The following is a 22,535-nucleotide window of genomic DNA, read 5'->3' as shown; positions in this document are numbered from 1 at the left end:
GCCGGGAGGGGGGCGCGCACCGGGCCGGAACCAACGAGAGCTGGAGGACCGCGCGGGTAGAGCGCCGCCCGCGCCCCGCCAGCGAGGAGAGGCGGCGCGGCCTAGAGCGGCCGGCGCGGCGCGGGGGCCGCCGGGAGCGCGGGAGGGCGCCGCCGTGTCCTCTGGGCCGCCATGCTGCCCGCCGCCCGCCGGGCGCTGCCGCTGTTGCCGCTGCCCCTGCCGCCGCCGCCGCCCGCCTGGCGCTGGGGCGCCGCCAGGCCGCTGGGCACGGGCCGCGCGCGGCGCTCCGAGGCGCTGGCCGGGGCGCCGCTGGACACGGCCGCCAAGCGGTACTCGCCCAAGGTGCAGCAGCTCGTGAGGGACATCGCGGGGCTCACGCTGCTCGAGGTGGCCGACCTCAACGCGCTGCTCAAGGTGGGTGGCACGGGACGGGACGGGACGGGACGGATCGGATCGGATCGGATCGGTCCCGGCTCGGTCCCGGCTCGGTTCCGGCTCGGTTCCGGCCCGGCCGGGCCCGCGGCGCCGCTGTGCCCGCTGCCGGTGACGCCGCCGCTGTTCCCGCAGGAGACGCTGAAGATCTCGGACGTGGGGGTGATGCCCGTGGGGGCGGCCGCCGCCCTCGTGCCGCCCCCGGCAGCGCCGCAGGTACGGGCCCGGCCCGGGGCCTGGGGTCCCGGGGCGGGGGGGGGGGGGGGAGGGGGGGTTGGTGGAAGGCGGGCCCGGGGCCGGGCGCCCTCACCGAGCTGCGGCTGCTTCCAGGAGGAGGAGGAGGAGGTCCCGCGCAAGAAGGAGAAGATGGTGTTCTCCGTGCGGCTGACGGAGCTGAAGGCCGCTGACAAGGTGAAGCTGATCAAGGAGGTGAAGAACTTCGTGCCGGGAGTGAACCTCGTGCAGGTGAGGAGGGCGCTGCCCACCCGCAATGCCCCTGCAGCCCTGGGCCCGCTCCCAGGCACGGGCAGGTTCCAGAGCACATCATGGGCTGCTGGCCTCACTTCCCTGCTCAAAAGGAGCCCTGGATTTCACTGTCCTCAGAGGAGCAGTCTGCCTGGGGGCTGTGTGCACACCTCAGAGCAAAGAGGGCGAGACAGAGCAGGAACCTCTTGCACCTGTCTGTGTGGTGTTTCTCATAAGAGCCCGTTCCTTCACAGCTCTGCTGAGTGGTGAAGGGCCAAGCCCCTAGCAGAAGTGAGATGAGAAAGGAGAGTCAGAACAAAGAGCTCTAACGTGCTTCTGTTTTGTACTGAACCTTGCTTCCGTATCTTGGGGATGGTGGCAGCACTTTCTGTTTACCCAGTTCCAAGGAAGTGATTGCTAAGCATTGTAAAAATCTACTTTGATGTGCAACCCAGAACATCAGGGTTTGCAGAACATCCTCCAAAATATTTTTAATGCTGTATCGTAAAAGAAATGATTCAATAACAGGAACTCGGGTCACAGTGGTGGTAGTTTCATTGGCTCACTGGGACCCTTAGCTGACTGTCAGCTTGGTTAGTCTGACAGTTGTTTATCTGTTATCCATCCCAAGCAAATATTAAAATGCCAAAGCCCTGTAACAGGTACAGCCAGTAGATAACTAAAAACCATTTGCAGAACTAATGCTCAGTCAGAACAGCATAGCACGTGGGACCTGTAAAGCAGTCTGGTTACAGTTCTAACGCACCTACACGGTTAGCAGATGCAGGTTATTGCTGGTAAACTCTGTGAAGTGTGATTCACCCAACGTGATATTTTGTTTGAAAACACACACAAGAACTGCTACTGAGGGTAGTTCTGCCTGCGGGAGTTGTATTCAAAGCGTAGCTGACAAATCGTCACTGTAAGCAAGGAGTTGTCATCCAGGTGAGGTGCTTTTACGTGAGGTTTGAGGTGTTTTAAAATGATCTTCTCTTTGGGCTGTGAGATTGTTAATGATTTGGAAGAAGGTATTGCCAGTAAAGCCCTTGGACGTCGCGTGCTGATGAGAGATTTTGATTGACTCCAGTCAGTCAGTCCCGTAGAAACGACCGCTCAGTGTGACAGGCGTGTAGTCAGAGCGAGCTGGACCCACCTGTCTGCACCTCTGAAAGCTTGTCCAAAGCCTCTCCAACGCACACTTAGCTCACTCCTTTGCCTCTGGAATTCTCATCTGCTCAGACGGGTTGAAGATGTCTGATGAAGATGTCCTGTCCCTCCTAGTGGCTGTTACTGCGCGGGTCCAGCTAGGGCCCTGCTGTTCCTTCCTACAGATGCGAAAAGCTGCTTTCCTTGGACTGAGGCTGCTTTAGAACAAAAGTTGAAGTGTTAGGGAGCAAGGATCTTACATGAATAACTGCAATTGTGTTGCGTGTCCTCGTTGCAGCAAGGCAGAGCAGGCTCTCTTCCAGATCCTGCCCTGGGCTCCTGTGAGTGCAGGCACACCCACGCGGCAGAGCTTTGCCTGCGCAGCTCTACGCCTTCTCAACTCTTGCAAACAAAAAAATGTTTTCTGCCACTGTCAACGAGCACCCAACGTGAACTAAGCCAATGAAACCTCCTTTCTGTCAGCAGTGGTCACTCCGTTAGTTTCCAGAACTGCAGTTCTGCATTCCCGCAGTGCCGTGGGGGGAGCTGACAGCGGCTCCTCACTGTGGAACCCCCCAGGGTTTGTTGCTGCTGCTTGGTGTGAGAGCAGCGGCACACAGACTGCAGCAGGCATTTTTCCTCCCGCACCCTCTTGCCTTTTTTCACTGCATTTTAAAAATAAAAATAAATAAATAATAATAATAATAATAAAAACACTATTCTAGGGAGTCCCTTTAAACCAGTTACAGAACTTTTCGGATTGTCTTAATTACTGTGGTACTTCATGGTGGTTTTGTCTATAAGTCCTGAAAATACCAAATCGTGCTGTCAAGCACAGTCTGTACCGTGACTCTACGCAGTACAGCAGATTCTCTGACTTCCCTAGCACAGCTGTGTACAAAACTTGAGAGAGCCTCTCCTTCCCGCTGGCAGAAATATGTAAACCAAAACATTCTCACTGAAGAAGCCCGGGTCAGTGGCTGCGTTAGCTCATGACGTGGTAGCTCTGTGTGCACCCCAGGCGCCTTCGCAGGCCAGGCTGCACATGGGGGAACACAGCACACGTCATGCACCCGGCACACGGGACTTTGTGGGCAACTGCACGCAGAAAAAGGCCATACATGGCTGTGGTCTTCCAGCAGGATGTGCTGCGTAGTTCATGTAGAGGTCTGGGTTCCAGAGCATTAGGCGAGTTTCTCTGGTCCGCTTACGCAGAGGTCAGGCTCATGGCTTTAAATCTGTTAATCTGGTTAGCGAAAGCTCGTTTGCAAGTCTCATACTTTGCCCCCTCACAGGCAAAGAAGCTGGTGGAGTCCCTGCCGCAGGAGATCAAGGCGAACGCGTCCAAGGAGGAAGCGGAGAAGATCAAAGCGGCGCTGGAGGCAGCAGGAGGGACTGTGGTTCTGGAGTAGAGGGCCCCGTCTGACCGCGGGGGGACTGGCCTACCGGCAGCATCGCCGCTGCCTGCCGGGCACCGCTCGCTGACCGAGCCAGGGTCCCGGGCGTTTCTGGGCGAGACGTCCCCCGGCTGCGTGGGGGGAATGCTCGCGCAGCGGGGTTCAGCGCAAGGATGGGGTACGGTTTGGCGGGGCCGCTGCCATGTTCCAGCAGCACCACGAACTTTACAGTCATAAATGTCCAGTGGGAAAAAGCCTGTGGAAGCAGTCATCTGTGGGACACCAGCCTGCCCCTGGGCTCTGCGGGTGGTAGCGGGGCTGCTGCAGAGGGGCTGCTGCAGAGGGGCTGCCCGGGTGCGCACTGCTCCCCCCGCAGCACGCCGCGGTGGCTGCTCCGCGCTGCAGCCTGCCCGCCCCTCGCCCACCTCCGCCCCCCGCGCTGCGGGCCCGGCGCCTGCAGCCGCGTGGGAGCGGCGCCGCGCCCCGGTTAATGGCGAGCGGGTGAGCGGCGGCCCCGGTGAGCGCCCCCCCGGCGGGCACCGCGCGGCCGCAGCCGGGCCCTGCCCCCCCCCCCCAACCCCCCCCCAGCTCCGCGCGGGGCCTGGCGCGGGCGGCGGCGGCGCCGGTGTGGGCGGGCGCGGGGCGGGGCGCGCAGAGCGGCGCCGATGGCGGAGCGGCGGGTGTCCCGCTGGTACTTCGGGGGGCTGGCGTCCTGCGGCGCCGCCTGCTGCACCCACCCGCTCGACCTGCTCAAGGTGGGCACGGGGTGGGGGGCGCGGGGGAGGCTACCGGGGGGGCTCGGGAACGGCCGCCGGGGACCGCGGAACGGCTGCCCCCGGGGGAACGGCTGCCGGGGGGACCCGGAACGGCCGCCGGGGGATGCGGCTGCGGGGTCCCCTGGGCCCGGGGTCGCTGCAGGGGTCGCGGGGCCGGGACGGGAGCGCGCCCGGTGGGGTTGGGCTGCCCCGGGGCCCGCCGGGCAGCGCGACCGCCGGCCGCGGCGTCCCCCCGGTGCCAGGTGCAGCCGGGACCCGGACCCGTGCCGGGGCTGCCCGCTGCCGGGACCCGCGCGGGGTCGGGGCGGACGCCCCCCCCTCGGTCCCCCGGTGCCCCCGCAGGCCTGGCTCCGGGGTGCCCGGAGGGGCTGGGGCCGGGTCCCCCTGGCGCTCCCCCCGGGGCTCCCCCGTGGCCGATGCCGGCAGCAGCCCGGGCCGGCACCGGCTGCCCCGGGGTGTTCACAACTGGGTGCTGGGCACGGGGCCGCCTTTGGACCAGGACTCTGGCCGCGGGGCTGGTGCCAGGTGTGGAGGAGACCTCTGAGCCTGGTGGGCAGGGGGCCAAGGGCACCGCTCTGTGCCTGTGGACCTTGGCCCCTCGGCGGCCCCACCCAGCCCGGCCGGAGGTCGCTCGCGCCCCTCTGGGGTCCTCGGAGCTGGCCCCGTGCGGTGCTGACCGTGGGGCTCCCACCGGGCCCCGCTGCCCCGGGCTGCCCACAGCCCTCACCCAGCTGTGACACCGCCAGCTCTGGTCCCTGAGATCCCAAACCCGCTGACTCGAAGGCAGGGCCCCTTCCCTGCACGTGCAGGAGATGGAGGCCACGCTCCCGCTGTGTGTCCCACGCCCCGGTGGCAGCAGGGTGTCTGTAACAGGAGCCAGGCCTGGTCCCCGCCGGGGGCCCTGTGTTTGCTTTAGTTTGGTCTCCTGGGGCCTCTGACCCGCGTGTGGTCTGTGCAGCACGGAGCTGGGGGGTGCGCTCGGGACGTGCTCTGGCAGAGGCCAGCGCAGCTCCTGCGCACGAGGGCTCTGCTGCAGCCGGCCCCGGGGCAGCCCCGCTCCCCCCCCGCTGCTGGGAAGCGCCGGGGCGCCCGGGCTGCAGCCGGCGGTGGCAGGGAGCAGCCCAGACCCAGAGCAGCACCGCGGGGCCGTCTTCTGCCTGTGCCGCTCCTGAGGCCGGCAGGAGGAGGAAGCTATTTCTGGAGGCCTGCGTGGCGAGCGTGGAGGGCAGCAGGAGGTCACGAATTTAGCAGTCCTGTCTGGTTCCCTCCGACCAAACCTGCGCCGGTTGCTCGCTTGCTCACGTGCTCCTGGGTCCTCCCCCCTGCTGGTGCAGTCCAGGACTTTTCTTGGACGGCTGGGCACCACGACTTTGTCTTAGGACACGTTCTTGAGGCCACCCAAGCTGGGCGGCCATGTGGGAGGCAGGGACTGCCGGCAGGTGCCTCACACTCCGCCTTCTGCGGCGTCTCCATCCCCGTGCTTCTGGGCTGGGCCAGGAAAGGTTCCAAGCACCGCGTGGGCGTGTGGAGCCTGGAGCTAGTGCTGTTCGCAGGGAAGCTCCTCGTGGGTGCTGAGGAGTTCCCCTGGCCAGCACCGAGAGCTGCCCCGCGAGCTGCCCTGCCCGCTGCGCCAGGCGGCCCAGGGGGGCTCCCTCCCCTTTCTGCCCAGCCCGTGGGGCCGGGCTGTGGCGGTGCGGGGCTGGTGCTGACCCTGCCAGGCTCTCCCCCAGGTCCACCTGCAGACGCAGCAGGAGGTGAAGATGCGCATGATGGGGATGGCGATGCGCGTGGTCCGCACCGACGGCTTCCTGGCTCTGTACAACGGGCTCAGCGCCTCGCTGTGCCGCCAGGTGAGTGCCACTGTGCCCCGGGGCTGGCACGGCACGGCACGGCACAGCACAGCACAGCACGGCGCTGCCCTCCCAGCCTCACCAGCACCCCTGGGCTGCCCTGAGTTCGGTGCCAGGGCAGGCAGGCACCCAGCAGGACGCGGCAGCTCGTTCTCTCCTGCAGATGACGTACTCCTTGACCCGCTTCGCCATCTATGAGACTGCGAGGGACCGCTTGGGCCAGGGCAGCCAGGGGCCTCCCCCCTTCTACCAAAAAGTGCTCCTGGGTGCAGTGGGAGGTGAGCGAGGAAGAGGGACCCTCGGCCCTGGCTCCCTCCGGCCGGAGGAGCCCCAACCCCAGCTCTCCTCTGGCCGCAGGTTTCACCGGCGGCTTTGTGGGGACCCCGGCGGACATGGTGAACGTCAGGTCAGTTCTGCCGGTGTCTCCGGCACTGCTGGGGAGGGCCGTTTGCTGTTGGCTTGCAGCTGGGGCGCAGGGCTGCTGCCCGTGTGCCTGGCTTCTCTCCTGCCCCAGCCCCTCCGTGGTCCCTGGCCCGGTCCCGGTGGGGATCTGTGTGTCTGGCAGGCCAAACGCGGCTCCTGCCCTTCAGCAGGGCCCCGGAGGTGCAGGCCTGGGGCAGGTTTCTCGTCCCTTGGGACAGAGACACCGTGGGACCTCTGCTGGGCCTCCCCCCGCAGCCCTGAGCGGGGGCCTGCCCCCCTCCCCGGTATCCCCCCCCCCGCAGCCCCCCATGCTCTGCCTTGCAGGATGCAGAACGACGTCAAGCAGCCGGCCCACCTGCGGCGAAAGTGAGTGGGGTGCGGGCCCTGGGGTCCGGGGGGATGTGGGGGGGCTGCGGGGAGGCAGCGCTGCACCAGCAGCGGTCGGGAGCTGTGGGAGCCAGCGGGTGGGGGGGAGCTTTGGGAGTCCCCGATCCTAACACCTTCCCCTCTCGCCCCTTGCAGCTACTCCCATGCCCTGGATGGCATGTACCGCGTCCTCCGGGAAGGTGAGGCTGTGCCAGCCGGGGGGGAGCCCGCCCGGGGCCTCCTCCATCAGCAGGAGCAGCCACGGGCACATCGCTCTGTGGGCACTCGCTCAGCGTGGGGAGGGAGAAGGGCAGAGGGTGGCCACGGGGCCAGCGGGGCCGGCGAGCTGAGGCTGTGCAGGGCCAGCATCCCCCCGACATCTGGCGCAGGCAGGGGGGACGCGGCTGCCTGCCGGGAGCTGCTGGTACAAAGCACGGAGCTGGAGCAGGTCGGGGGGATGAATGGCAGGGGGGAGAAGGCGCTGTGCTGAAGGAGGCTCCTCGCCTGGGGGTCCGGGGTATTCGCTGTTGTAACACACAACAGCACGTAACACGTGAGGGGTTTAGGGGACAGATCAGCGGGGAAGGAGGCTCCTTGGGGGAAGGGAGCGTGAGTAACGTGCCAGGACTGTGCTGATCACTGTCTGTCCACAGAGGGCTTGAAGAAACTGTTTTCAGGAGCTACGATGGCATCCAGTCGAGGGGCCCTAGTCACTGTTGGGCAGGTAGGACAGTTCTGCTGGGCAGCAGTGCCTGGGGAGGGATGGGGCAGACCCTGGCATGGGAAGGAGGGGGCTGTGTCACTAACACACTATGTCTTTGCAGCTTTCCTGTTATGACCAAGCCAAGCAGCTGGTTCTCACGACTGGGTTGCTGTCAGACAACATCTTCACTCACTTTCTGGCCAGCTTCATTGCTGTGAGCAGGGCTGGGTGGAGGGGAGGCAGGGCTGGGACTGGGTTTGCCCGCAGCTGGGCTCAGGACCCCGGGCATGGCTGCCAGAGCTGCATTTCAGGACTCTGGTGAATTTGGGCTCGGTGCTGAGGCTCCTGTGCAGCTCCAGCGTGGACTTGGACCCAGGCTAGGCTGCAGGCCTGGCCCTCTCCCCGGTGACACGGGCCATGCCAGCAGCCAGCGGCCGGGTCTGCTCTGCCAGCTGGAGCTGGTGACCTCCCCCCGCCTCTCCGCAGGGCGGATGCGCCACATTCCTGTGCCAGCCCCTGGACGTGCTCAAGACGCGCCTCATGAACTCCCAGGGCGAGTACCGGGTGAGTGCGCAGCCTGCCCGGCCCCTCAGCGCAGCCTCTGCTGCCGGGCACCTCGTCACCTCCCCTCTCTCTCCAGGGTGTCACCCACTGTGCCATGGAGACTGCCAAGCTCGGGCCCCTCGCCTTCTACAAGGTACCTCCCCAGGGCGCGTGGGTCGGCCTGTGGGGAGGCTGGGAGCGGAGTTAGCGCTCGGTGGTTCTGGAGCCAGAGCTTCCCAGGGCTCTGCCGCCTGCAGCCAGACTGCTTCCTGCGCCGGGCCCTGTCCTGGCCCCGGAGCGCTGTGAGCCGTGGCCTCCTTTGGGTTCGCTGCCTGGGTCCAGGTTCTGCAGCAGCTCTGCTGTTGCTCTTGTTCGGGTCCCAAACAGGAATGCGGGTCCTGGCAGCAATGCTCCGGCACTTGCTGACCATTGCAGACGCTGGTCGGTTCTTGGGCCCGAGGTGCAGGGCTGGGTGCAGTCACCCGTGTGCTCATCTCGCTCCTGGGAGGGCCCCTGAAGTGGGGTTTCAGACCCGAGGTTTCTTCCAGCTGTGGCCAGTCAGGCACCCTCCGTTACAGCCTGTCTGCTCATCTTCCCCAGGCAGCGTCCATTCCCCTTCTGAACCGGGGGCTGTGGGATCTGACCCTGGCTTCTACCGAGATTCTGCCTACGTAGTGGTGATGCCAGCACTGATGTGTTTGGGGGCAGAGGGGCTCATGCATGCTGCCGACACCTGCGTGCACAGCGATGGCTGCGGTGCCTCCCTTGCTGCTCTGGCAGCCTTTTGCCTGTCACCAAGGCCCCGGCTGCTTGGGGCTCGTGCTGCATGCCCAGCCAGCCTCCCCCGTGCTTGCAAGTTCGTGCTGCTGCCCGTGGGTTGGGCTGCTGGGCACCCTTGGCCCCGACAGGGAAGCCGGAGGCCAGGCACGTGCTGACTCTTCTCTCACTGTCCCGTTCCAGGGCTTCGTTCCTGCTGCCATTCGGCTCATTCCTCACACCGTCCTCACCTTTGTCTTCCTGGAACAGCTGCGCAAATACTTTGGGATCAAAGTGGTCACCTGAGGGAGGGCTGGACCCTGCCTCGCCCTGGGGGTGAGCGTGCAGGTCACCACCGAGATCCCAGAACCCTTCCCCACGGTCCGGGGCCAGGGCTGTTCCCGCTCCCCTCATCCCCACTCCCGTGCCTTGCCAGGGCCTGTGGCCAGCCAGTCCCAGGCTGCCCTTCCCTCACTCCCCCCCGTTCTCAGCACCTCCGTTACCTCTGGGCTGTCCTTAGGCCCCATCCCCTCTGCACTCTGCTTTTTTTCTTCTTCATCATCCTCCCCTGCCCCGCTGGCCTCCAGGTCTGTCCCTGCCTCCCCCCAGCGCTGGCTGGAGAGGCGGGCTCAGCAAAGGGCCCTCAGCTCTGTCCCCACAGCCTTGTCCCGGGGCGGACGGGGAGCAGCCCCCTGCCTCTGCCTGGCCACAGCCTGAAGGGGCAGGGGCTGGAGGGGCCCTTCTGCTTGTGACAGCGCCGCAGCCAGGGCCTGTGCAGGGCCAGGGCTCACTGCTCCCTGCCTCTCCTGCAAGCAGCAAGGGGGGGAACGCAGGTTCAGCCCAAGGCACCGTCCCCTCTTCGGTGCCTCTGCCCCCCTCCTGCTCCCCTCACGCAGGCCGGCCTCTGCCTCCTCCTCTCTCTGCTGCTCTGCTTCCCGGCCTCCCCCCACCCCCTGCGTCCGCTCAGCCAAAATTCGCCAGCGCCCGACGGCCGCTGGGTTCTTCAGGGATTGTGCCTTATACCAATGATGACAGTGGGGGTGCGGGGGGTGTGGGGCAGCCGCTCGGCCGTGCTGCCCTGCTGGGGCGCTGCCGGTGACCACCCCGCTGCCAGCACCGGGCGCTGTGTGCCCGTGGACCCCGCGGCCTCGGGACAGCACCCGGCATCTGTCCAGCGTCCCCGCAGCCTCGCCACCCCCGCTGTCCCTCACTGCGCCGGGGCAGACCCAGCCCCGCACACCTCCCGCGCACCCTCCCTGCCTGGCGGCCACCTCGGCCCTGCTCGGGGGGCTGCGGGCACCAGCCCTCTGCTGTGTACGGTCCTGCGCAGGGCGGCTCTGAGGGATCAAAGAACTGGAATATCTGTGACCTTAACGTATGACAAATAAACAGCGGAACAAACACGGTGACCAGCATCCTGCTTGGGGGGGAGGAGGCGTGCCCCCTCCTGCAGCAGGAGGGCTCAGGGCGGTGGGAGCGCAGCGCTCGTGTCCCCGCTGCACCGAGCGGGGTCTCACCGGCTCCGTGCCCCCAGCCCCGCACAGGGGGGACCGCGGGCTGGGCCCGGCCGTGCTGGGAGGGGGGGGGCTCCCGGGCCGAGCCGGCCTCTGCCTCTGCCCCTGCCCCTGCCTCTGCCTGCTCACAGCCCCGGCTGCCGCTAATTGGGCTCAGCGGGCGGCGCGGAGCCGGCCCGGAGCCAGCCTGGGACGGCGGCGAAGTGAAAGCTCAGAAGTGAAAGCTCGTCACCTTAACGAAGCCTAACGATGCGGCTGGCGCCGCCGCTTTGTTCCCGTGCCTGGTCCCATGCGAGAGCCGCGGGCAGGTGGGCGAGGGGCGAGCCGGGCCCCCGCTCCTCCCGGCACCGCTTCCAAGAGGCCGGCGCCGGGCGGGAGGGGGGCTTTGCCCCGCGGGGCCCTGCCCCGAGCTGCGGAACCCCCCCCGGTGCCCTCCCGCTCCCCGGTGCCCTCCCGCCGCCGGACCCCGTGCGCCAGGCGCAGCCGGAGGCACGGAGCCTCCGTCGCGGGGCCCGGGGCGCCTCCCGTCGGTGCTCGGCCCCGCTCCGCGCACCACGAAGCGGGAGGGGGCCGGGGGCTGCCGGCACTCTGCGCTCCTGCCGCCGCTCCCGGCCCGGCCCCTGCCCCGGGCTCAGCCCCTGGAGGGGCGCCCGGTGCCCCCCGCCCGTCCCGGTCCTCTCCCCGCACAGCCCCCCCCGGGCCTGGGGGGCTCGAGGCGGCCCCGGGGCAAACGCGCGGTGAGCCCCGGCCAGGCTCCGGCCCCGGCCCCGGCCCCGGTGCTGCGGGGGGGTCGCGCTGCGGGACGTGGTTACCGGACCGGGCTCCAGCAGGACGGCGCGAGGCAAACACGGACCCGTCACCGCCAGCGGCGGCCGGAACGAGAGGGTGGCGGCAGCTCCCGGCCGCCCGGCGGAGGCTCGGCCGAGCCCCGAGGGGAGCAGCCCCGCTCTCGCGGGCAGGAGCGGCCGGCCGCGGGCACCGGAGCCGGGAGGCGGCGGGGCCTCGCCTCCTGCCAGAGCTGGGACGGGGACACCGGGCGGTGCCGAGGGACCCGCTGGGACCTCGGGGGAGCCGGGGGGACCGGCGGGCCCGGCCACCGCGGCTGGGGCCGGGGAAGCATCCACGGGGCACCCCCCGGCGGGAGCTGTACCGGCGGAGGCACGGGCGGCCCCATCCCTCCCCCCCACGGGGCGGTGCGCGCCCAGCTGCCCCCGCCCGGCCCCGCCGCTCCACCGGCAGGTCCCGGGGTGGTCGGCACCGGGGCGGAGCGGAGCGGAGGAGCCGACACCGGAGACCGACGGCAGCGGCAAGCGCGGGTGCTCGCAGCTCTCGGGCGCTCTCACCGGTGCTGGAGGAGCCTCGCGGCAGCGCCGAGCACCCGGTCCGGGGGCACGGGGCCGCCCCCCCGATCCCCTCCCCGTGCCAGCGGGAGGAGCGGGGCGGTGGGAAGCGGCTCCTCGCCCGCGGTCCCTCCCCCCCGCGCCGGTCCCTCCCCCCCGAGCCGCCACCGCCGCCGTCGTCGCGGCTCCGGCAAAAGTTTTCGCCGGAGCGGCCGAGAGCACCGGTCCCGGTCCCGGTCCCGGCCCCGGCCCCCGCCAGCACCGAGATGCGCACGGGATCCGCCGCCAGCGCAGCCCCGACAGGTACGGGGGGGGGGGGGAGAAACGGAGGGAGGGAGGCGAGCGCCCATCCCCGCGGTCTCGGAGCTCCCGGACGGCACCGGCGGACACCGCGCGCCCCGACGCGTGGCTCTGGACCCGGCCCGGGGCCGCTCGGCTCCGGGGCCGCTGCTCGAGCCCCGGCGCTCCGCAGCCGCAGCTCCCCGAGCCGCCCGGTGCCGGCGGCCGGCCCCGGCGGGGCTGAGCCCCTGGGCGAGGGGTGTCCGGTCCCGGGGGCGTCCCGCGGGCCGGGCCCGCTCCGGAGCCTCCAGCCGCCTGGGCAGGGCTCAGCCACCCGGCACCCGGCGCTGGCGCGGCCTCCGTGCTCCCCGGGAAAGCGGCACCAGCCGGGCTCGGGCGCAGCGGGAGCATCTCCCCGAGCAGCCCTGGGCAGCGCGGTGCCCGCGGAGGGCATGGCAGAGCGCGGCTTTCTTGGCGGCACCAAAGCCGGGGACGCTTCGCCCCCCTCGCAGCACTCCCCAGGCTCCCCGGGTGCCGCAGGGGCCCGCTGCGAGTGCCCTTTGTGACTCTGTCCCGAGCTCTGCTGTGTCAACACGGCGTTGGTAAATGGCTTTGTTTAACCAGGACATGTCGGGTATGTGACCTTGCCGGCCTTGTGGTTGCATGCGCATCTCCAAAGCAGCAGCAGGGCTCACCTCTGCCCGGCGCTGTGCTTCCCAGCCCACCTGCTCCCTGGGGTGACAGGGGAGAGCAGGGCATGCCGGTGCCGGGCTGGCTCAGGCACAGAGGGCAGAGGACGGGCGGCTGCGGCTGCCCAGCCAGCACTGGCCAAGCCCTGTGTCCTCCCAGTGCCTCGCTGCACACCCTGTAATGTGTCTGCCTTACCCCACACAGCACTCAGCTGCACGCATTGTGGGTGTCCTGACCCATGACGAGTTCAGCTGTTGCCCCTGTGATTTCCTCGGCTTTATCTGTGCATCCGCGGGAGAATTCAGGGCCTGCAGTACCCCTCCTCGTCATGTTAGTGCCGCCCCAGCTGCGAGCTCCTGTCCTTCCCACCAATCCTCACTCCTTTCCACACACTGTGATGTAGATTTTTTTGTTCTGTTGCCTGGAGAGGGGAAGAGAAAAAAGGCTGAGCGGAGAAGAGGCAAAATATGGATTAAAAATAGTTAATGAAAAAATGTGACCGCAAGCCCTGAGCAGCAGTGCAGCGTTGAGACCAGCTGCGGAGCACAGCTCTGCTCTGTGCACCTCTCTGTGCCAGGCACAGGCAGAGGCAGGGGCTGGGAAGCCAGCAGCAGGAGGGGTGGGACTGCTCATGTCCCCCTGTGCTCCTCCAGCGTATCCTGCCCGGCCTTGTGTCCCCCACGGGCAGGGCCCCAGTGCCTTCCAGAGGCCCGCATGCTGGGGTCTGTCTGTCCTGGTCCGGGGAGCTTGGCCAGGAGCGCTGCCTGCAGCCCTGCACCACCACCATGGTGCTGCCTCGGGATGGGGGGGACCCTCCTGGGACGGGGCTGCTGCAGGCGCCGTGTCACTTCCCACTGAGACACCCAGACCCCGGCACAGGGACGGCCACGGCGCTCATCCAAGACATGAGCTGGGCTGGAGAGGCAGGTGCTGAGCTCCCAGTGCAGGCACACGCACACACGCCTGCCTGCACTGACCTTTTCCTAGGCTTTTCCCAGCCCTGTGCTTCCCCTGCGACACGTTAACCACACGTGTCACCCGCTGCGTCTCTCGCGCTGTCCTCCTGTGCTGCATGGGTTTTTCACATCCCCGCTCACGCGGTGTGATGAACGAGACAAACCCGTTTCCCGGAGCTAAAGCCCCTCTCCCAGAGCCCCGGGCAGCGGGTTTATCTGACCCCTTCTTGGCTGCACCTGCAGACCACTCCTCTCTTGTGCTGGGAGATGCCCTTCCCCTTCTCCTTCAGTGCCAGGGCAGTGCTGGAGGTGATGGAAACAGCGTTCGTCCTAAAGGCACAGGGGCTAAAAACATTTGCTTGCATCCTGTGTTTCTGTTGACGAAAATGCTGTCAGGGCTGGTTTAGGTTTTCTTGGTCCAAAGCGACACAGACCCCAACGCTGTTGGTGCCTCCTGACGTCGGCTCTCTCCATGCCGCCGCTCCGTGTTTCAGAGCCACGCAGCTCTGTGTGAACGAGCCGTGGTCCTGCAGCGTGCGAGGTGCTCCAGGCAGCTCAGCAGTTCCTCCACCACGGAACTTCTGTGTGCTGGTTCAGAGGGGAGGTGGCGGCTGGAGCAGTTGTGGGTCGCAGGTGGGGAGCAGGAGGCGTCCCAGAGCTCAGGGCAGGGGCACAGACAGGGGCAGCACAGGGTGCGGGACAGCCTCCCCCCCTGCACCTCCCCACCGCAGCCATCCCTGGCCACCACTCGTCCTGCTCGCTGCAGCCCTGGGAAAAAAGAGGAGCAGTCGGCAGGGCCAGGCTCACGCTGGCGTTGCATCAGCCCTGGCCTTCCACCGTCCCCTCCCCTGCCAAGTGCCGAAGCCCCTGCTGTGCCGGCTTGTAGCTTGGAGCTCAAAGCCAAGCCAGCCGTGGAAAGCGCTGCATTAGCGCACTGGGGGCTAATCCCTGCGCCTGGAGGGCAGCAGCCCCCACCGCCGCCTCCTGAGCTCTCGGAAAGCCGCGCTCCCACCCCAGCCCCTGGGATTGGGGGGGCGAGAGCCGTGTGGTGGGACCGGGCTTCAGCCGCCTGCGCCAACCTCCCCGGCGCTTGTGTGGGGCTGCGGCTGTGCCAGAGCGCTGCCAGGTCACGTTGCAGATGCCCATGAGTGTCCCCATGGAGGCTTCACCAAGCCATTGATCCATGTAGCAACAAGCCGCAGCGATCCCAGATGTGGGGCTCGTTGCCTTGTCCATGTGACGGCAGCCCCAGGGGGGTGAGGGGGTGGGCAGGGTGGCGTCAGGCCAGCGGCAGGGCCTGCACACCCTCAGGCTGGGGCACAAAATCCCCAGGTGTGCAGCCTCCTCCGGAGCCGGATCCTTCTTCCCTCCTCTCCAGTCGCAGGCACAAAACCTCCCCACTGCTGCGCTCAGTGTTTGCAGCCCGGCCTCCGCGAGGGTCAGCAGCTGCAGGGCCGTGACACAGGGACACGCTGCATTGCCCAACGCCAACATGGGGCAAAAGTCCCCTGCACAGCCTGTTCCGGAGGCTGCAGCCCCCGGCAGATGCTCCCACCTGAACAGCAGCTGCTGGGTGCCCACGGCTCAGCACAACGGGCACCCACAGGGCCTGGCAGGTGGGGTGTCAGGTGGTGGGGCCGAGGAACACATTGTCAGGGGCCAGTCAGTAAAGGCAGCTGGTGGCAAGGAGATGGGTCTGTTCTGTGGTGCTGCCTCCATCAGCAAAGGACAGGGTGCGGGGGCCTCACGGCCCCGGTGGCTGCAGCGCATCCAGCAGGAACAACCGAGCCGAGCACCGTGGGCACCAGAGCCGGGTCCCAGGAGGTGCCAGAGCCACACCGGACCCTGCTGTGCCGGCCCCGTGGGGCTGTCGCCCCTCCTGAATCGCTCCCTAACCCTGCAGAGCCAGGACAACCAGCCCTTGGTTCCTCTGGCACGCCTGTACGCCTGCTAGAAACCTCAGTGTGGGGCTACCGAGCGGTGGGGTCCCCCCGCCCCGCAGCCCAGAGGGGAGCAGGGTCAGTGCAGCTCCACGGGCAGCTGGGGCAAAGGACTTGGGCAGGGCCCACTGCAGGGCCAGGGTGCGGCGGGGGCCCCGTGCCGGAGGAGCGTGACCGGCCCCGTGCGCCAGAACCCCTCACCCAGTGCAGTCTGCCCAGCTTGGCCGCAGCAGGGCCCCGGGGCCTGGGGACCGGCTGCCAGCCAGGGAGGGGAGTCTAGGGCAGAGGCCTCCCCACCACCAAATCCCACTGCAGGCCGCTAAAAATAGAGACACCTCTGCCCCAGAGCTGCCTGCCCAGCCCGGAGAGGGGCCGCACTGGCTGCACGTCGCTGCTGGCCCGCGGTGCCCCGGTGCGGCGCTGCTCCCGGTGCGGGGATGCTCGGGGCAGGGCCGGGCACCTGCAGGTCCCCGCGGGGCCACGCCGTGGGTGGCAGCACAGGGGGGCAGGCGGGGATGCTGTGGGATGGGGATGCTGGGGCAGGCAGGTGGCTGGCGGGCACCCACCAGGACAGGTCCCCGCTGCCAGAGCCCAGCCACGAGGTCCGTCTGTCCCCGGCGGCCGCGCCGTCCGTCCTGGGCTGCCTAAATAAGGCAGCGAGCCGGCAGGTCCGGCTCCCCGCGCCGCATCTGGAGCGCCATGGGCTGATTAATGAGCTTCTCAGGCAGCCGTTGCGACATGGCAAGTGGGTCTGCACGGAGGAAACATGACTTTCCCAGGGATAAAAATAGGCACGAGCAGCGCGGCGAGCCCTGGGAGCGGCGGCGGGCCGGGGAGCACAGGAGCACAGCGCTCCTGCCGCTGCTGGGGGAGGCCGGGGCTCGGCGGTGCCACAGCATCTGCAGTGCCCGCGGCACTGCCCCCGCCTCAGCTGCCCTCGTGCCTCCTGGCCACGCCGTGGGGCTGCCCACAGAACGGCCCCTTGTCAGAGGGGCTGAAATCCCGCTCAGGAGCCCCGTAACCGGCTTAGGGTGGATGGAGAGAATTACGGCTCCTCGTGTGCTGAGCTTTGTGGGTGAGCTCCCAGGCACCGTGTCAGATGAGGCACCGCGTTGCTCACCCAGGCTGGGAGCAACAAAGCCAGCAGCAGAGCTGGTCTGGGGCCACGGCAGCCCCGTGAGCCGGGGATCCCTGCGGGTTAATGGTTAACCACCCCGGGGCTGGCAGAGTCCCTGTTGGATCGGGCTCCGCCACCTCCACGGCCACCTCAAAACCCCACGGGTGCTGAGGCCGGGGGACCATGGGGCGAGGGATGGGGTGTCCCAGCCATGGGCTGAGCTGGCTCTGGGTACCGTGGCCATCCCGGGGCTGTCCCAAGGGCCCGGGCACCTCCACAGGCAGCCAAACACCTGGGTGTAGATCCAGAATCAGCGATGCTGAGAGCCACAGCACCATGGGGTAGAGGGGAAGGGGGCAGCTCAGGTGAGGGACGTTCCTGGCTGCCTCTTGAGATCCTGGGCTCTCAGGGGTCAGCACCATCGCACAGCTGAGCACCAACACCAATATGGGGGGGCCTGGCCCATGTCTGTGAGTGGTGTGTGGCAGGGAGGCTGTGCCCCCGGCTGTGGCCATGGGGAGGATGAACACATGCACCCCATGCCAGGGGTGTAGGAGGGAGGGGATGTCACGTCCTGCGTGTGGCTGTGCTCCTCTTGCTCAAGGCTGGTGAAAACGCCAGCCCGAGGCACGCTGGCTGCTTGGTGTGCTCTAGGAAGGCAGAGAGGCGACTTGGCCACTGTCACAAAGACATCCTGGGCAGGAAATGGCAGGTGCTCAAGGGCTGCAGTCTGATGGGAAAGTGCACAAACAAGAAGGTGAAAGTCAGAGGCAGGTGGGCTGACAGAGGATGGGGCCACGAGTGTGGCGGTGTGAGCGGGGGCTGCTCCCTGCAGCGCATCCCCGGGTTGTGCCCTGGGGCAGGTCCCACCACGCGTCCCCATGACCCGTCCTCTTGTTCAGGGTCACCCAGGCACCAGGGCCCTCACCCCCAGGGCAGAGGAGCTCCCGAGGGCCAGTAGGAAGCCAGGTCCCCCGCTCCTTATGCAGCTTGTGGCCCAGCAAAGGGATGTCCCAGCCACGACTCCTCGCCCTCCTGCTGCTGCTGCTCTGCTGCCAGGTAAGGATGGAACCCCCCAAGGAGCCCCTCACCACGCCATGCTGCGGCAGCCACTGCCCAGCCCTGCCATCCACATGGCACGGCATGGCACGGCACGGCACGGCACGGCACAGCTCTTCAGCCTGTGCCTGCCCACAGCCATCCTTGAACCCCGGGGCCAGCGGCCGCCTGCCCCTGCCCAGCCCCGGTGACCTCTGTGCTGTCCCCAGGGCCCCTCCGCCCAGATCACAGATTCCCTCTTTGAGAACTGGAAGGCCTACAAGGAGGAATGTCACCGCAACATGAGCCGGATGCCTGCGCCCACGGGTGAGAGCGGGTGCCCCACGTGCTGCCCCGGCCGGGATGGGGACCCCAAGAGGGTGGGCACAGGGGGACAGCGGGGACCCTCCGTGGGTCGGCCCCGAAAGCCCCACCACGTCCCACCCCTCCGCAGAGCTGGTCTGTAACCGAACCTTTGACAAGTTCTCCTGCTGGCCCGACGCGCTGCCCAACACCACCATCAACGTCTCCTGCCCCTGGTTCCTGCCCTGGTACCAGAAAGGTGAGGGCAGGGCATGGGGCAGGGCCAGGCGCATGGGCAGGGTGCGCAGCTCTGTGCGTGGTGCTCGTGTGCCGTGCACGCGGCTCCGGCCACCTCCCCTGGGCCAGTGCACGGAGCCCGGCCATGGCTGGGGGCCCGCAGCAGCCCCGTGTCCCTCCTCTCCGCACAGTGAGGCACAGGTACGTCTTCAAGACTTGCGGGCCGGACGGGGAGTGGGTGACGGGCCCCAAGGGGCAGTCCCTGCGGGATGCCACCCAGTGCCAGGTCGACGCCGAGGACCTGGAGGCGCAGGTGGGCAGGGCTGGCAGGGGGCTCCGAGCAGCCCCCCCGCCCCGTGCTCTACAGCCCCGCACCCCGCCCTCACCCGCTCCTTCTCTCCCAGGAAAAGTTCGCCAAGACCTACGGCAGCTTCAAGGTGATGTACACGGTGGGCTACTCGGTGTCGCTGTGCGCGCTGCTGCTCGCCCTGGCCGTGCTGCTGGGCTTCAGGTAGGGGCGTGGGCAGGGGCGGGCAGGGGCCGCGCGGGGCAGAGCACTGACGGCGAGCCGCTGCCTCCCCAGCAAGCTGCACTGCATGAGGAACTACATCCACATGAACCTCTTCGCCTCCTTCATCCTGAAGGGCGTCTCCGTGCTGGTCATCGACGCCCTGCTGAAGACGCACTACAGCGACAAGATCGATGACTACAAAGTGCGCATCTGGCTGAGCGACGAGGTGAGCGGGGGCCCAGGTGGGGGCACGGGGGCGTGGGTGGTCGGCAGCCCCTGACCCCTGCCCGCAGGCTGCCGCAGGCTGCCGGGCGGCCACGGTCTTCATGCAGTACGGCACCGTGGCCAACTACTGCTGGCTGCTGGTGGAGGGCATCTACCTGCACAACCTCCTGGTGGTGGCCGTCTTCTCCGAGCGGAGCTACTTCACCCTCTACCTGTGCATCGGCTGGGGTGAGTGTGGGCAGGCGCAGGCTGCGGCGGGCTGGTGCCCCGTCCTCACCCCCGACCCCAGGCCATGCCTCACCTGCCCCTCCCTGCCTCCCCCCCAGGGGCACCCATGCTATTTCTCATCCCTTGGGTCGTTGTGAAGTTCCTCTACGAAAACATCCAGTGAGTACAGCCCGTGCATGGCGCCACGAGGGGCGTGTGGGGGTGTGGGTCATGGGCAGGGGTGTGTGGGACACGCCACGGGGGAGCAGCCCCAGGGAGGCTCTGCGCTGCCATCCACGTGCGGGGAGCACGGAGCAGGGCTGCAGCGCTGGCTTGGCTGCGCCTGCCGACACCGCGCTGGGCTCCAGCAGCCGCCCTGGCCAGGGGCTGCCCAGCAGTCCCCGTCCCCCTCCTCCACAGGTGCTGGAGCACCAACAACAACATGGGCTTCTGGTGGATCCTCCGCTTCCCCGTGTTCCTGGCCATCCTGGTGAGTCCCCAGCCCGCAGCTCTACCTCTGCTCAGCCCTTCACCTCCACGGCTGCCCTGGGCAGGGGACAATGCTGGCCGCCCTGTCCCCGCCACCACCCTGCTGGCCCCTCACAGGCTCACTCTGCTCTGCTGCAGATCAACTTCTTCATCTTCATCCGCATCATCCAGATCCTCATCTCCAAGCTCCGTGCGCACCAGATGCGCTACACCGACTACAAGTTCAGGTGGGTGCTGGCTGCAGCCCCAACCCTGCACTGTCTGTGCACAGTGCACATGCTGGTGCGTGTGTGCGTGTGTGCGTGTGTGTGTGTGTGTGTGTGTGTGTGTGCGTGTGTGCACAGCCCCTGGCCCCGGCGCTGACGCTGGCCCCTCCAAGCAGGCTGGCCAAGTCCACACTGACACTGATCCCCCTGTTGGGCATCCATGAGGTTGTCTTCGCCTTTGTCACGGATGAGCACGCCCAGGGCACCCTGCGCTACGTCAAGCTCTTCTTCGACCTCTTCCTGAGCTCCTTCCAGGTGAGCCCAGCTCAGCTGGGACCGGCCACAGGGACCCTCCCTGCTGGGAGGGACCAGACCAGGGCCGGGGCTGGGGATCACCTGTGCTCCTCTCACACCTCTCCTGCCTCCGCCCAGGGGATGCTGGTGGCCATTCTCTACTGCTTCGTCAACAAGGAGGTGAGCAGCTGGGCGGGGAGCAGGCAGCTGAGGGCCTGGGGGGCCGCGGGCACAGGGCCAGGCTGATGGTGGCCGCCCCCAGGTGCAGTCGGAGCTGCTGAAGAGGTGGCAGCGCTGGAAGCTGGGGAAGGACCTGGCGGAGGAGTACAAGCACACCTACAGCCACGCGCCCAGCGCCCGCAATGGCACCGGCAGCGCCTGCGAGAAGCACCAGCTGGTGAGCGGCTGCGCCAACGGGCTGGGGCGCAGCCCGGCCGCCTCGCGGCCCCCCACCCACTACCTCGAGAGGAGCGGCCACGGCACCGCCGAGCACCTCGCCCTGGGGGACCGGCACCACTGCTATGAGTTCCCCGAGACCACGGCCGAGAGCCACTTCTGAGCCTGTGGATGGACCGGGAGGGCTGCACTGGTCCTTCTGCGGCAGACTGAGCCTGATGCGGCGGCCACTGCCTGCCCCCCCGTCCGGCCGCCCCCCCGGTGCTGCACGGGGCCCTGCCTGCCCGGCGAGGACGCTGCGACAGGCTGGGGTCGCGTGGGACAGTGGAAGCGCCTGGGGCAGGCGAGCGGGGCCTGGACCTCTGTGGGAGGGGGCCAGGGGCTGAGGGGAGACCTGTGGGGCTGGGGGATCTGGGGGGGGTGGGGGGTGGGGGGGGTTCATCCTGTGGTGCTGCTCTTGTGCGCCTGCGAGACCCTTTGCGCAATGGTGTAATTTATCTGTCGTAATTGTGTAAATAGGTGTGGGCCCGTGCCGGGCTGCAGGGCCAGCTCTGAGTGAGCCTCTCTGTGGGGAACGGGGTCGGGGGACCAGGGACACTGCGGCCCCAGAGCGTGCCCCTGAGCACCCCCTGAGAGCGGGACGGGGCCCATCGCAGCAGGGAGCTGGGCTGCACCAGGAGCCGCCACGCCGCCTGCCCTCCAGCCCCACGCAGGTGAGCGAGGCAGAGCTGAGGGGGCCGTGGGCTGCAGCCCCCCCTCACCAGCACATGTTCTCCTCTGGCTGCTAATCAGCTCTGTCCTCACACCGCCAGGAGCCCTTAATTAAATCATTTGGATCTGCCCCTTGGGCACCCGCGCTCTCCTGGGAGACGGCACAAGCCAGCGGTGGCCGCTGCCGGCACTGAGCACCACGAGCACTGTGGGGCACGGGGCCGTGGGGCACGGGGCCGCGGGGTCCCACACCCAGGGTCCGGGAGTGGCGCCCGCACGGCCCCGCGGGTCGGGCCAGAGGCAGCCAGCGTGTGGAGGAGCGCGGGGGGCCGGCACCCTAAGAGGCTTGTGCCTCGCACATGAGCGCTAAGCCCGGATGCCGCGGCTTTAGGAACCACAACCGCTTTGTGCGGGGATTAGCCGCAGTCACGGCCCCACGCCGGGGGTGCACCCTGCTGACGGGGGGCGCTGGGACGGGCAGCCGGCTTCAGACACCTCCATGGCCCCGCGAGCCCCGGGCACGCTGCAGGACCCACACGCACCCAGCACATGGGGCGTGCCGAGGAGGCGACGCTCGGTGCCGTGCCCCAGCAGCCATCCTCAGCCCCACGCAGCCCACAGACCCCCCCAGCCGAGCATCCCCCCACGCAGCCCTGGCCCCAGCCCTGCCTGAGCCTGCCAGGAGCGAGCCCTGGGCACAGTGAGGGCAGGGGCCTGGCGCACAGTGGTGAGGGCCTGCCCACGGCATGGGCCCCGGCTGCATGGTGCTTGGCTCCTGGCAGCAGCGGCGTGCCGGGCACGCAGTAATTTTCCTCTGTTTACTTCACAAGTTGCCGCCTGCCCCAGCTGGGCGTGCTCTGCTTGCCCACCGTGTGGCCACTCCAGCGCCAAGTGGGGGCCGTGGGGCCCAAGCTGTGATGGACGGGGTGGCCGGGGCTGCGCGACCACAGCGCTAGGGCAGCAGTGCCCATGGGGGAGTGGTGCCATGGGGCCGCGTGGGGATGGGGACGAGGCTGGGGATGGGGGTGAGGATGGGGATGGGGATGAACCCTACCCAGAGCTGTGGTCCCACGCCAGCCAGGGCAGCCCCTAAGCAGACACAAGCTGCTCGCCCCCTTGGCTGTGGCCGCCACCGCGGCCTCCTGACGCGGTAACAAGCCTAATTGAAGCAAATTGCTGGAGCACGAGGCGGTTTCTGGGAAGGTAAATATGGTCATCACGCGGC

General features: G+C 67.9%; 3 protein-coding genes across 5 annotated transcripts; all 3 read left to right on the top strand.

Moving 5' to 3' along the window:
- The first annotated feature begins 125 nt into the window (after window positions 1-125).
- Window positions 126-3,711, top strand: MRPL12 (mitochondrial ribosomal protein L12). The gene is made up of 4 exons (XM_084298583.1): window positions 126-414; window positions 568-648; window positions 763-897; window positions 3,339-3,711. The coding sequence occupies exons 1-4, from the start codon at window positions 172-174 to the stop codon at window positions 3,453-3,455; spliced, it is 576 nt and encodes a 191-aa protein (XP_084154709.1). The 5' UTR covers window positions 126-171; the 3' UTR covers window positions 3,456-3,711.
- Window positions 3,712-4,066: 355 nt separating this feature from the next.
- SLC25A10 (solute carrier family 25 member 10) lies at window positions 4,067-10,258 on the top strand. Of its 3 annotated transcripts, XM_084298232.1 has the most exons (12): window positions 4,067-4,195; window positions 5,947-6,066; window positions 6,230-6,344; window positions 6,424-6,472; window positions 6,814-6,855; window positions 7,012-7,055; window positions 7,509-7,579; window positions 7,680-7,772; window positions 8,045-8,122; window positions 8,199-8,255; window positions 8,702-8,778; window positions 9,062-10,258. In XM_084298232.1, the coding sequence occupies exons 1-11, from the start codon at window positions 4,106-4,108 to the stop codon at window positions 8,774-8,776; spliced, it is 834 nt and encodes a 277-aa protein (XP_084154358.1). In that variant the 5' UTR covers window positions 4,067-4,105; the 3' UTR covers window positions 8,777-8,778; window positions 9,062-10,258. The 3 variants fall into 3 exon arrangements, with proteins under 3 accessions (XP_084154358.1, XP_084154356.1, XP_084154357.1); XM_084298230.1 differs by lacking the exon at window positions 8,702-8,778; XM_084298231.1 differs by having other exon boundaries at window positions 8,702-10,258.
- A 1,639-nt stretch (window positions 10,259-11,897) lies between these two features.
- On the top strand, window positions 11,898-20,998 carry GCGR (glucagon receptor). The gene is made up of 14 exons (XM_084298294.1): window positions 11,898-12,014; window positions 17,596-17,752; window positions 17,962-18,058; window positions 18,186-18,293; window positions 18,463-18,584; window positions 18,676-18,782; window positions 18,855-19,008; window positions 19,076-19,235; window positions 19,334-19,394; window positions 19,635-19,704; window positions 19,842-19,930; window positions 20,086-20,224; window positions 20,342-20,383; window positions 20,466-20,998. The coding sequence occupies exons 2-14, from the start codon at window positions 17,702-17,704 to the stop codon at window positions 20,760-20,762; spliced, it is 1,497 nt and encodes a 498-aa protein (XP_084154420.1). The 5' UTR covers window positions 11,898-12,014; window positions 17,596-17,701; the 3' UTR covers window positions 20,763-20,998.
- The last annotated feature ends 1,537 nt before the right edge of the window (window positions 20,999-22,535 follow it).

The sequence above is a fragment of the Netta rufina genome (assembly GCF_964035555.1).
Source record: "Netta rufina genome assembly, chromosome: 19".
In the NCBI taxonomy this organism is placed as follows: domain Eukaryota; kingdom Metazoa; phylum Chordata; class Aves; order Anseriformes; family Anatidae; genus Netta; species Netta rufina.
Note: the sequence above shows the minus strand (reverse complement) of the source record. Positions and strands in the feature narration are given on the sequence as shown.